Below are 13,943 nucleotides of genomic sequence, written 5' to 3'. Positions count from 1 at the left end.
TTCATAAACATGCAGCAAAAACAAATATGTAGCATCAATTCTTTTTAGAGTTCACATTGCAAGTAAGGTATTGCATTCACACCACCGAATAATCTACAGATCAAGTGTAGGCAACATATTTAGTAGTCATGTTACACAACAACAATCTTGTACTGTCACTTAAACTTTTATTTTATATCCCTAATTATTCTTGTATATTTAAACCTTTTTAGCAAGTTGCATACTAAAAAAACATATTGCAAACCTTCTCACAATACAGTCATATTGTAATTTGACGAGGTTAACATAAATAATGTCTTAAAATTATGTTTTTTTAATGAATAGTGTACATTAAGCCTGGCATACACGACTGTTTGTGACATAAATAGAATGTCTTGATCACACTTGTGTACCATGCATGGCACACAGTTAACATCATATAGCAAGTTCAACATTACTTATACATAGGAAAGGTCCTATTGAGCTTATAGTAGTTGCATTTAGTTAAATTTTCTATTAAATCCATCGTATGACCGACATTTCCTAAGCACGTCTATCTTTGAACATTACAGAATATTTAAGTTCTAATACAAAGGAACATAAAAATGGCATATAACAGGGACAGGGGTTACTAAACTACAGTCTGCTCGTATTTTCCTTTCTAAATATTTGTTACCACTTAGTCTTTGCTTTTTGTAAAATAGTAACATTGAAATGAAATTGTTGTGCCAGCAAATTTTATGATGTGCCACTTCTACACTGTGTGCATAGGCCAGTAAACCCGTGTCTTAAAGCATGTCATCAGGTAATAAACATAGCGCACAGACAAACACACAAGTATCATGCATGTGGACCAAGGCTGCGGAGTCGGACTCGGGGAGTCGGTTTGTTTTTGCTGGATTCGGACTCGAGTAAGACCTTGTAAAATTACACAAGTCCCGAGTCCGACATGCGCATGCGCAGTACCGAACTTTAAAACTGATATGGCCGCCAAATGAAAATTGCAAAGGTGGAATATTTTCAACCATGTATTTTGAGTGAATGAATTATACGACAACCCTATAAGTGGATTGCTGAATATCCACGTTATTTTAGTTACGGAAATTGGTGAAATACAGACGGGCCGGACTCTGAACTCGACAAAATCGCACATTTGACCGGAGTCGGACTCTGGTTTATTTTTAGCCGACTCCGCAGTCCTGATGTGAACTACTCGGGAACACGCACAATACCTACAAAGTAACAATACCTAAAGCGCAATTATCTATAACACTATTGAATTAAGATCAACGCAATAACAAAGCCAAATACGCAGCACGACAGAATGAGATTTAAAATCGCCTGAATGAGACCTAAACCTCCTGGAATGAGACCTGAACCCGACGGAATTTAGCCTTGATGGCTAAAATAACGCCTGAAACTGTAGGTAGAGGGTATGGGGCTATTGGGGGCCATGGGTCTGGCATCCGCCGTTTTGATGAAGACGTTTGGGCGCTGCTGTTTCTGCACTGTATTATTTCGGTTAGTGTTATACTTATTAAGGGAGTTAGTGATTAGTTAAGAGTGGGGTTTTGGGTAAGGTAAGATTGTTCAGGTCGTATTCCAATAGGTTCAAGTCTTATTACGATTTAGACGGTTTTACGACTATTGGTTAAATTTATTCTTTTTTGGTCTTATTCCGAATCTTATTTCCTGTGTTTTATTTCAACATTGATGTTGTTTTTATTTCGGTCTTATTGCTTGATTCCGTCTATTAACTCACCAAACCTAACCGTCCCCGGCAATCTTGCCCAAATTGACGAAAACAGTTTGCTTAACCCAATCGCCCTCCTTTCGTTCCGGTGTTTCCCCCTTCAGGAGAGCGACGATAGCGGTGTTGCCGAAATGTTCGTGTTTGAAGCTGAACGTAATCCAAACGTCGTCGCCCACTTTAAGGTCGCCATCTGGTGTACAGCTCACGTAGAAACCGATTCTGTTTCCTCGACGATAAGCATAAATGCTGCGCCAATGTAGACAGTGTTAATTTTTACTTTAAAAATTGTATTTTTTTTATTAGAAATAAACAAGTAATAATATTAAAAAAATAATTCTAAAGTAAGGGATCTTCTGTAGACAATAAGATTTAGAAGAAATTTTTTTTTAAGTTTTAATTAAAACAGAAATGTTTGTTAGCCAACTTTAAATAGTTTCTTATCAACGACAAAAAATAAATTTTAAAACAAATTCCTAGTTTGAAATTGTTTTTAAAAACCTAAATTATTTTCGAAAACTTAAATTAATTATTTTGAAAACTTTAATTGTATTTTACCTCGGGTCATCTTCTTTGGCTGTGGCGCCCTCTGGTGGCGAAATAAACTCTGCAGCTTCGTCGTATTTCATGAGAATTAGATTGTCGGTGGGGAGAGACACCTGGTGGTAGAAATACTTGAAATGAAAGTTATCTAAAGACAAAAAAATATGGCTACTAATACGAAACAAGTTTCAAAACAACAAGAATATTGTTAAAGATGAAAGTATGGAAGTGAACATGTAACTATTCCAAATATTATTGTTGGTACATTGGTTGGGTTATTTACAAGCATGTATATACTTGTATAGTATATTAATGGGCCAATCTACAACATAGAAAGATAAAGATTTATTGGCCAAGTTTGCAGAAATTAAAACATATTTATGTAGTTGGATTTGAACAAAATTTGAAATAATGATGATCAATTTATTATAAGGTGCTTTGAGGGAGTAAAACGTTCTTCTGCAGTAGTTTATAAACAAGTTAAGTGTTCTTAAAGTTTCCTGGCTGTTACCAAAGTCTAACTTTATACAAAAATCCGGTGACTTTTCGTTTTATTTTAGTAATCTTAAGCTTGTTAACCTGCCAGTTTTTTGGCAAATTTGTCCAATTCGAAATATCAAAACGAATAAGTTGTCTAAATAGTTTAAATGTTTTTTGTTTTACTAGCTCTTATGTGTTATGAGTGTTTTTAATCTTGCATAATTTTTCACTTTGTGTTAGTACTTCAAGCAGTAAGGAGCTCTATTCATAACATGTAAAATAAGCAAATAGATTAATGTGATGGCAAATAACTTTATAATAAAGAAAATATATTCGTTTTTCACTAAAAACTACTGAGTATATCACAGCGTGTAAATTTTCGCCAAAACTGCTAAAAAATATGGCAATATATTTATTGTTTTTTTTTAAAAGATATACTCAATTCCAAATCTTGCACCTGGGCATTGCTTCGTTTTTTCCCATCTTCTTCGATATGAGGCAAAAGTGTGACTTGCAATTCGTGCTGAGTCGGGTTTATAAAGGTCAGGATGACTCGGCATTCCACGCCAGGTGAAAGTTGATCGACCTTGTTGATGCGGATCTCAGGGACGTGGTTTCTGATGAAAAGTAAAACTCTTTTAGGGAAAAACAAATTTCAAGGAAAAAGTTTATTAGGTAGGCTGTATACTGTAAAAGGTATTTGGCAATATCAGAAAAGGTAAATTTGCTTTTTCACAGGAGTTTTCTTACATCTTTTTGTTGATTAAAACACATTAATTAAATGATTGATTATACCTGTAAATCAGATGTTTTAAGACTTAAAATTTGAACGTTTTACACAAAATGAACGAAATTCAAGCTTTCAAATAGCAAAATACTCACACTGCCACCAAATGTATCTTAAACTTGATGGATGAAGCGTTGTATTCCGGTTTGATAATGTTGTGGTCGCAACCCTGAAATATCATAGGTTAACACTTTACATGTTTTTATAATTAATTTTATATGTGGATATAAAATTATAACATTGCAATTCCATCTCTTCAACTAAGTAGAATCTTATACAATTGGAGAAACAAAATAGCAATTACAACATTATGTGACTAATTATTTAATCAACATAGCTAGAGGAATATCTTACTGAGTTAGTGGATGGAAATGTAAATAATGCTATTAAATGACATATTGCCTTCAGCTCTTCACACAACATGTATTGCGTCTTTTTTGTGTAATTCTACATAAATTTTACACAGAGTGACACAAGTACGACCAATATTACTTCTTTTGTGACTTAGTTATGCAAATAATAAAATTAATGGAACACGATTCCAAAATAAGTTTCACATAACTTCCAACGAAAAACTGCATTAGCAGAAAATAATAATGATTTTTGTATATGGCCAGATTTCATTAATTGTACGTAAAGTAATCAGTTGGCACTGAATAAAGAACTCGCGCTTGTGCTTTAACGTTGTGCGTTTAAATTGCTTTCATTTATACTTCTGACCTGATGAAGCACGGTTGTACGAAAGTTCGTCAGGAATTAATACAATTTGTCTTTATATAGTGCCACCTGATTAACCTATTTATGAAAGATTTTGTTAGAGTAAAAAGTTAAGCATGCCAACTGATTGATTTTGCACATTTCAAACCTTGCAACGTAGTGATTGCTTGGTGAACATCATTGTCTTTTGCGGCCAGAAGTCCATCACATTTGAAGGTTGGTCCTGTGGTTGTCGGTGACGTTGTTGCACAGATGGAGCTAAGACAAAAATAATTTAATAGTTGTGACTTTACTACACTGTATGCTTTTATTTAAACCAGCACCAAGCTTGTAGGGATTGACAATCGTGGGCCGGGTAACTGTATGGGCTGAAAACTGCAATCGGATCGAAAATTCTGTCTTTACCTTTATAAATTTGTTTATCGCAGAAATTATAGAAATATAAATAAACGTTTCATCAAACTCAAGTGAGCCTTATTAAGTTGTTTACTAAATTTAGTTTAGAATGGATCTGACAAAACTGAAATATGTCGTAGACCAGTGGAATTAACTCTGCAGCCCGACATTTGGTGGCCTGAGTTTCAATTAAAAAATCAATCAGAGAGCATGAGTTCACGAGTATTGAGTAGCGCCATAGAAAGTCAATTACCTCTAAAATCATGTACATAAAAAATTTATGCAACAAATTCAATCAAATAATGCTTTTTGGCTCTAATAAAGTTTAACTTTGCTTATTAGTTTCAAGCTAAATTAGGAGAAGCAAAACATAGTAGTTTTACAACAGTAAAACAGCTTTTCACAGATTCAACATTTTTTAACCAAGGTCTTTCAAACAAAACATATACCTTTAGTAAAATCCACAGGCGTTGTGTAGAAGTCCTCTGATAATGGTTCAATATCCTCCAGACTTAGAGTCTTAGCTGGTTCAATTTTAACCTCTTTAATTTGAGGAATGTCTTTCATTCTTAGGGCCGACAAACTCGCAGATATCTGCATTGGAGTTGCTTTCTTTCCCGGCATACCGTATTTAGATGCTACTCCGTATTTCTATAGAAAAATTACAACACATTTAACATCGTTGTCAATATATATTTATTGTACTCTTTTCACCTGCGTACAAACCAATTTTTATAGGGGACATTTTGTTTTGTCATATTTAGCGCAAAATATTCGGGCTGTTAAAAACTAAGTCAGTGTCTGTGTATATGACAAATGATGTGATGCTCTTATCATGTTACAGACACTTGCTCAAAAATAAGAGGCTAAATTCATTCATTGACGCAAAATGTTTTTATCAGGTGGTTGCATGCAATTTTTAATAATCTTTTTGTTTAGTTCTTTGCATTGTATTACAACCTGCGTTACATTTCATTCACCAAAAGAAAGAAACATTGGAACACCAGATAACAAATACAGTTACCAGATGTCTGAGATGAGTTTATTTAGTAAATATACAAGTCAGGATTTTAGCACTTTTCATTAAAGTAAAAAATGAGAGATACCATGGTAAAGCATTATATGTTTCATCAAAAATGTTCAGGTTACATAAAAGAATTAGCTGAGTGAAATTATACAGTTTGATAATAAGACTTGAACCTGTAAAGTGGCGGAGTAGAATCCTCTAGTCTTGGACGATTTCTTGATATCCTCCTCAACTTTTTCAACTTGGGCCAAATACTTGTAATATTCCAGCAAATCTGTCACCTAAATAATAATACAATAAGCCACTTTAAATGATACCAAACAAACTTTTTATATATTATTATCTTACAGGGGTGGGATTTTGAAATCGTCCACTCGCGAAATGTAAATTTGCCCCATGTGAGTGTTAATTAACACTTACTTGCCCAACTGGTGAATAGAAATTTTAACTTAATAATATATCTTATAACATTTTTGTAAAAAAGGCAAAATTTCGTCACTTACCCTTTTTGCATTGGGATTAGGTTTTTCTGTCCAATCTCCATTTACTGAAATAGATAAAAAAATAAATTACGATTATATACTACATAACATTTTGTTTAATATTACATTTCATATAATTTAACCTATGACCAGGATTTTAATAAAAAATTTACCTATTGTAATCAAAAAAAATAACAAAAACATTTTCAATTGCTTCAAAAATCTATTATCTTTAAATTTAAAAATAAAACTATTCAAATAAACCTATATGTAACTTTGATGATTAACTAGATCAGACGTTATGGCAGAAACACACAATATAATAAGCCCAAAATCAGTCAGTTATTAAGTAAAATTGAAGCTGTACAACAGGGGCAGAATTTATAGCAATACAGACCATTTAAAACCAGAGTTTCAGGGGTTAAGTCTACATTGGTTTGTAACATACATTAACATTCATATAAATTTACTTTATATGCATTTTGAAAAAGTCAAGTCTAATAGAAAGCATGAATCACTATCTGTGTTGCCATTACATTTAGTGGACAAAATTGTCAGGTTTAAGGGCCTTAAAATTTTTATTAATTGACAAGACTATTCTGAGAAGCCTTGACAAATACAATCTCATACATGTTTACATGTACCTATATCCTTATCAGGCATTCCAATCCCTCGTGACGACCACCTGCAAAATGTGCACGCCTGGTAATATGCCTTCTTCGTGGCAGGCTTTGTTGGATCCTCTGTCGATTGTATGACGGTGCTCGTTGCCCTTATGGCCAGCGGGTGGCAGCAGGCTGGACACTGCCATGAGTTTGTTGATCTGTAGAGAAACGCATTTTGACAACTGGCGGATGTTGATATTTATAATTTTATTGATGATAACTGTGGAAAGAATCACAAGTTTTTTGAGAAAAAAATAATAAAAACAGTTTAATTTATTTGAAATATGACATAGATTTGAATCGAAGGTACTTTATCTGTTAAATGTTTAAATTCACCAAACATTTAACCTACTCAAAACCCATAAATAGTATTTTAGTTGTAAGTTTTACACTTTACTAACTTATTCTTTTTTAATGGTGCTTCAGCAGTTGAGAGATTATCCAAAGTTTGGGGACAAAAATGTGAATCGATCTGAAACAAATACAAATTATTTTTGAGATAATTTTGCTGTTAAGAATTTTTTTATTTAAATGATTTTAAATTCATAGAATTGAGTTAAAATTCTGCAAAAATTTAAGTTTTGTGGCTATTTGTAAAAAAAAATTTTAAAATGATTAATTAATTTTTTTAAATCATTTAATCATAGATTTAGGAAGTGTGTTATACAAAAAAGTGGTCGCTGGTCTAGAACCCTACCACAACGCACATTATCTGGGTTAGGGTGTGGGGTTAGCGTTTAGGTTAGGGTGAGTCAAGTATTATTATTAAATAATAAATATATTGATACTTGACCCACCCACACCCAAACGCTAACTCGCACCCTAACCCAAATGTTGTGCGTTGATTTAATAATTGTGGTAGGATTCTAAACCAGCGTCAAAAAATTATCTGGTCTACCGCTAAATGTTGCCAATAAATAATTTAAAAATATATATATATATATATATATATATAATTGCACACACAACAAAAAACAAAGTAAGAAATACCTCATGTTGTAAAACTTGGGCCGATCTAAGAGAGAGGCAATACATGCAAAAGTACAAGTTTGCAAGAGAATCAATTTCTTCCGAATTCTCGTCAATTAAATACTTCACTCTTGAAATGCTTAGCAACGACGCCATCGTATCTAGCTAACTCTGCAAGAATATGAAATTTCAGTGTTTTAACGCTTCTAAATTGCATGTAATTTCAAGTTTAAAAAAAGGGTTTTAACAAAATCTAAAATCGTCATTTTTTGTCAAACGCCTCATAATCAACCAAGCATGACAAAATCACTTAAGCGTTTAATTACATTAAACTCGAAACTTTGACGCTTATATTTAACTTATATATAGCATTGATTTTTATTTGTATTGTTTTAAATTCAGTCTTTCATAAACCTAAATTTTTATTTTTATTACAGTAAGAGTTATTAAAATAGCTTATTGCAAGTAATGGATCGATTTATTTAAAGTTTTTAAAACAATTTATTTCTTACTAAGCAAAGTAATCTTATTCAATATTATTTTACAGTTCGGTTAAGGGGTTATAGTAGATTTTTATAAGAGACGCCATACGAGCGTTATTGAGGTCATTGCAACAATTAAACTAAATTGTTCTTATAAAGTATTCTGAACTACAACTTATCCAAACATTTTTTCTCCTTACAGTGTGTATTTTAGAAGGTAATTCTATACTTAAAATGTCTTCCAAAAATTTTTGCACGTTGTTTTCCAAATTCAATCTTCTCCGGATTCAGCCAAATGTGAGAAACAGCATGAAATTTGCAAACCTTGCAACTTCGTCCAGGAGGTATGTAAGATAAGTTTGCTCTGAAAGTTAACAAATACTTTCCTAAACTTTACTACCATTTGTGGTGTGTTTGAACTGTACTTTATTTTAAGCCACAAAACCCAGTCTGCATTTCGTCATACTTTTTTGCTGAACTCTTGGGCGTTGAAAGCGAAACTTTTAGGTGTGCAATCAAGGTTTTATGCACACCTAGAATTCTATCTTTTTGCGCAAATTAAGTGTGCAATTTAAAAATCAGGTTGCACATATTTTTTTTCGGTAGACCTACCACAGCAACCAGACTGATTCTAATCCAGGTTTTTTAAATAAAAAAGGCATTTTGTTTCCAAAAAAATATGCCTAACAATGGTTTGATTATGTGAAATGAATTGTTAATCAGAAATGAAGCCCAAATCATCAGTGGCAAGAAGATAGCAGGAGACATTCACAAAGAGGTTAAAGCGGAAATTGCTGATTGGGTAAACAATGGGAGCAGAGCACCCCACCTGGTGGCCGTCCATGTCGGCGAAGACCCTGCTAGTGCAACGTACATTAAAAATAAAGTGAAAGCCTGCACAAAAGTTGGTGCGTATGTTTTTGGATTTCAATTTTATGGAAACTGTAAAAAATTAGAAGTTTATGTTGGTCCTAATTTCCTTTATAAGCTAAAAATTAAAAGTGTGTTTAAAGTATAAAATTCACTTGATAAAGTAGACTAAAAAAATAGATTTGAAAAAATAAAAATAAGAAATTGGCTGTAAGGATTTTTATTTTTCAAGGGTTTCTTAAACATTTAAATTCATGATAAAGTAAAAATGTAAAAACATTTTCTATTTTAAAACTAAACAATCTTTTTTATTTATATTTTTTAACTTCTTTCTTCTCTTTAAGGAATTACCAGTGAAACGATTCTTAAACCGACGAGCATTACACAGGATGAGCTACTTTCGATAGTTGATCAACTTAATTGCAACGATGATGTCGACGGAATATTGGTTCAACTGCCACTTCCTGCTCAAATAGGTTTTGATACTTTAAATAATCATAAAGTACATACATTATGGTGGTATAGACCAGTTTGAAAACTTTGGATATAGATTGCGGGGGCTAATGTTTAAGCAGTAATAACTAAAATTATGAAATAAATTCAATTCGATATCTAAAACAGAGTCTGACAAACATTAAATATTAAATTTTGCTGCTGTATTAAAGAAAACTTAACAATAGGAATAATATCAGAATCCTGATTCAAATTAAAAAAATGTTTTGTTGACCAATTCTAAAACTACCAGAAATTATTTGACAATTGTAGGTCACCGTCATTTTAGTTTCATTGCAAAATACTTGTTACAAACATGTTTTATCTACATTAACAACTTCAAAACGGGTTAATTAAGTGCTTTTTTTCACTAAAAACATGATTGGTTTAGATGAGCGGACGGCATGCAATGCCATCTCCCCCGAGAAGGATGTTGATGGGTTCCACATCGAAAACATCGGCCGTATGTGCCTCGACCAATCGTGCCTAATGCCTGCCACCCCTGCTGGTGTTTGGGAAATGCTAAAGAGAACTGGTTAAAACATTTTTTAAATAAATGCTCTGTTCAAATTTATAAGATATTTTTTTAAATTTGTCAATTGCCTGTTTAAATTATTATTCAGTTTAAAAAGTAACATTTTTAATTAAAATTAACTTTAAAAAATGTAAACATACAGATTAAAACATTTTTGTTTGAATAACTTGCTTTGTGTGAGCAATCAAATTTTGTAAAAAAGAACTAAAAAGTTTTGTTTGTGATTTAACTGCTTTATTAATTTTTTTGTCAAAAGGAACAAATTGGTGTAGATTGTTTTTTGTTTGTTTTTTTGTTTGACTCAAGTGATTCAACAACTGTTTATTGTCTTGTTTAAACGTTTAATCAGTTTACAGATAACTGGATCAGTGTATTTTTCATTAGCATATTTTCAAAAAATAATTAAATTAAATAGTTGTTTAGGGAAGTTGAGTGGAATTTATTTATTTATTTGTTAATTGTATTTGTGTAAATTTTGAGTTTTTTTTAAGTTTTTCAATTACTAATATTGTAAAATAATCTTTTCTGTGTTTTAAGTGCAATTAATCATCCATGGTGTGTTTCTTTAAAGGTATTGAAACATTTGCGAAGATTGCCCTTGTATGTGGGAGGTCTAAGAACGTTGGAATGCCAGCAGCCATGCTTCTGCACACCGACCATAGGCACAAAAGACCTGGAGGTTTGTGGCATAGTTCTCTCATATTATTTGATTGACACAATACCTAAAGCCAACTGGAATAAAACTGAATGATACCAGGGAAGTATTGGTGGTTTGGTGCCAATCTGAATCTACAATAAAAAGCTATTTTTGGGAATAGTTTGATTTCAATTACGTTTTTTGTCTTTAAAGGTAATTTTATAAAAAAATAATTTTGCATTGAAGCAACTATATATGCAGGTCTTTGTGTTTGTGTTCTTTACAGTTATATATATATTTGTTAAAACACTGGTTTGTGAAACCTATTGGCAACACTATGATCCAAGCGTAAAGCGTTTATAATGCTAAATCACCAAAATGTTTACTGGAAAATGCTGCATTTTCCAGGTGATGCGACTGTTATCCAAACGCATCGCTACACACCGAGAGACCAACTTGCAATGTTGGCAAAACAAGCCGACATCATTATTGCGGCGGCAGGTAAAAATTTTCAAGGCACATTTAAACATAAGATGTTACAAGTACATATTTAAAAGCCTGTATCAAGATGATGTCGGTTTACTAGACTTTTTGGCTTTGGCATTCATTATCAAACTACAAAAAAACTTGAAACAATAAATATAATATAGTTTTCTATTTGCAAGTGAACAATGGTTTTTTACATTCCATTTTTCCATGCATGATTACTTGCTTATGTATGTTTGTTCGTATTACCAATAGTTTTTTGCCAAAATAGCTATGGGCGGCACACTAAAGACTCTTTTGGGGCATCCAGGTTGATAATCAATACGATTAGGAAGTCTACTTCCTGTATTACAGTAAAATGAGCAGAACTTCTGTGAATTTCATGGCAGTTTTCCGGTTTTTCCTGCTGGTAATATTTCAGTCAAATCCTTCTAATTTTCTCTGTCTTTATTATTTTTTGACTAAAATGTGGCGGCACTTGTTATTCTGTGATGGTTTCAATGAAAACTGGAATATTGTCAGTTCAATTTGTTTATGGTTTAAAAGGCAGCCTTTATACCATGTGATATAAAAGGTTTTTAAAATATTAATAATAATATTCAATTCTTGCTTGAATGAAAATCCATCGGTTAATCCTTTAGTCCATTTCACAGAATCAAAAGAGCCTCTTAAAACCGACTTCTGGTAAAAGAGACATAAATGTCAGGCCCATTAAAAAGTAGGTTACATTTACAGAAGTAGGTTATGTTTTGTGAACGTTGGAGTCACTGAAAAGCAATCTTATCACTTCTGCTTGGCTTTGGTAGAATTTGAAAAGCGTGTCACACTTTTAGTTAAGCTTAAGAATTCAGTGGTAAACTTTGTAGCACTGTTGGCCCTGAAGCAATCTGAAATGAAGTAAATTTACTCAGAATAAAATAATCGCTATGACCTAACATAAACTAAAATGAAAAAACACAAGATTATATCAATTTGCCAATGACTTAAAAAAGTTAAGACAATTGAAAGCGTTAAACTCATTTTAGCTATCAAGGTGACATTTGTAGTAGATTACCCTTACAAAAACTTTTAACTGCACCTTTGGGCTAAAATATTCACAGTTTTAAGAAGCAGTGATCTATTGCCACCTACAAATCGTTTTGGGAGTATTAATTCAAATTCTTTGTTCCCACTGAGAGACTAAAAATGTGGTTGGACAAATTGGAATTTCGGTAAAACCCCAATTAGTTTAGAAGTAAAATTAGAGCGCACAAGCAATTCACAAATTACCTTACAATCCGATTTTGCCAAAACTTCTTTAATTCTTCGAATTAGCCAACTGGATTTATTTGGCTTGATAATATGAATTGCAAATCCACAAAGAGTCGATTCAATTGACATCATCTTGATTAAGACGTTTAAACACAAGCTTGTATCATCTTCAGTGTGCTATACCGTAATGGATACCGACATACTTAAGTATACTTTGCACGGAGCCCATACTGAAAATGATACAAGTTTGTATCGAAACGTCTTTATCAAAATGATGTCGATCTACTCGACTTATTTGGCTTTGAAATTCATTTTCAATTTACATTACAAAGCAGTGCATAGTGCACCCTTGTATTAATCTAAGAATGCTCTCAAAACACATTTTACTTCACACAATGAACAAAAACGTTGGGCAAATTTGTCCGGCAAAACCGAAAATTTTCAACCAGAAAACAAAAGTGCAACATTACAGCTGGACATTTGTCCAAATGACCCACTATTACACAGATTTTACACAGATTTAACGCAATTGTACCTTAGGGGTTCCTGGTCTGATCACAGCCGACATGATAAAGGAAGGCGCCTGTGTGATCGATGTTGGGATAAACCGCATCAAAGATGAAGCAACTGGGAAGTTCAAGTTGGTCGGGGATGTCGACTTCGACGGTGAGTTGAAAATAAATGTTTCTATTGTGCTTAAGCCATCAAATCTACACGGGTATGTACTGTAGGCTCGCTGAAGTTGTACAGGCCAACCATTACGGCGAACTCATAACAATAAACATCGTGTATCAAAAAGCTACATTACATTAAAATTTTGTTGATGAAAATTTTACAACTACAAAAATTAAATTGTACAGAAAAAGGATTTAATTTTGGAGCATAATGGTTAGAGGTTGTGGTAAGACGTAATAAGAATATCAAAGCCCATACAGAAGTAGGTATCATTTTGAACGTTTCGAATAACTCTAAATTTTGGTTTTATGATATTTACATTTTAAATTACAATTAAACGACTAAAAATAATTTTGTTTGGAATTTTACCGATTTGTTTAAAAACGTTATACGATGTAAATTTACCCAACTTTATTCCTTAGAAGTGAAGAAGGTGGCGGGGTACATTACCCCTGTTCCGGGGGGTGTTGGACCCATGACGGTAGCCATGCTGTGCAAGAACACACTACAGGCTGCCAAGGACCGAAGGGGGTAAAACTGGTGAAAATCGAGGTTTTGGGGGTGCATGTTAACCCCTCGCACGTTTTAACTCGCAGAACAAAATGTTTTCATTTACTCATTTTTGAACTTTTTTAGATTCTTAAGACGGCTTCTTGAGCTTTTTATTCGATACTTTACCTCATGTAGCCGAATAACATAGGTAAATGTTGAAAGCAAACA

At 32.9% G+C, this 13,943-nt stretch overlaps 2 protein-coding genes across 2 annotated transcripts; one reads left to right on the top strand and one right to left on the bottom strand.

The window, feature by feature from the left end:
- Positions 1-1,512: 1,512 nt before the first annotated feature.
- On the bottom strand, positions 1,513-7,962 carry LOC146134761 (dynactin subunit 4-like). Its single transcript, XM_083395643.1, has 11 exons — positions 7,817-7,962; positions 7,228-7,298; positions 6,806-6,984; positions 6,183-6,226; positions 5,853-5,960; positions 5,102-5,303; positions 4,405-4,514; positions 3,635-3,708; positions 3,210-3,369; positions 2,288-2,388; positions 1,513-1,978 (listed from the first exon to the last, which is right to left on the bottom strand). The coding sequence occupies exons 1-11, from the start codon at positions 7,949-7,951 to the stop codon at positions 1,747-1,749; spliced, it is 1,416 nt and encodes a 471-aa protein (XP_083251769.1). The 5' UTR covers positions 7,952-7,962; the 3' UTR covers positions 1,513-1,746.
- A 523-nt stretch (positions 7,963-8,485) lies between these two features.
- LOC146134760 (bifunctional methylenetetrahydrofolate dehydrogenase/cyclohydrolase, mitochondrial-like) lies at positions 8,486-13,811 on the top strand. Its single transcript, XM_083396389.1, has 8 exons — positions 8,486-8,621; positions 9,001-9,185; positions 9,492-9,623; positions 10,031-10,174; positions 10,746-10,853; positions 11,220-11,312; positions 13,089-13,214; positions 13,646-13,811. Exons 1-8 carry the CDS (start codon positions 8,512-8,514, stop codon positions 13,756-13,758), a joined length of 1,011 nt encoding a protein of 336 aa, XP_083252515.1. The 5' UTR covers positions 8,486-8,511; the 3' UTR covers positions 13,759-13,811.
- The last annotated feature ends 132 nt before the right edge of the window (positions 13,812-13,943 follow it).

Source organism: Ascidiella aspersa, chromosome 8 (genome assembly GCF_963924565.1).
Source record: "Ascidiella aspersa chromosome 8, kaAscAspe10.2, whole genome shotgun sequence".
Classification (NCBI taxonomy): domain Eukaryota; kingdom Metazoa; phylum Chordata; class Ascidiacea; order Phlebobranchia; family Ascidiidae; genus Ascidiella; species Ascidiella aspersa.
Note: the sequence above shows the minus strand (reverse complement) of the source record. Positions and strands in the feature narration are given on the sequence as shown.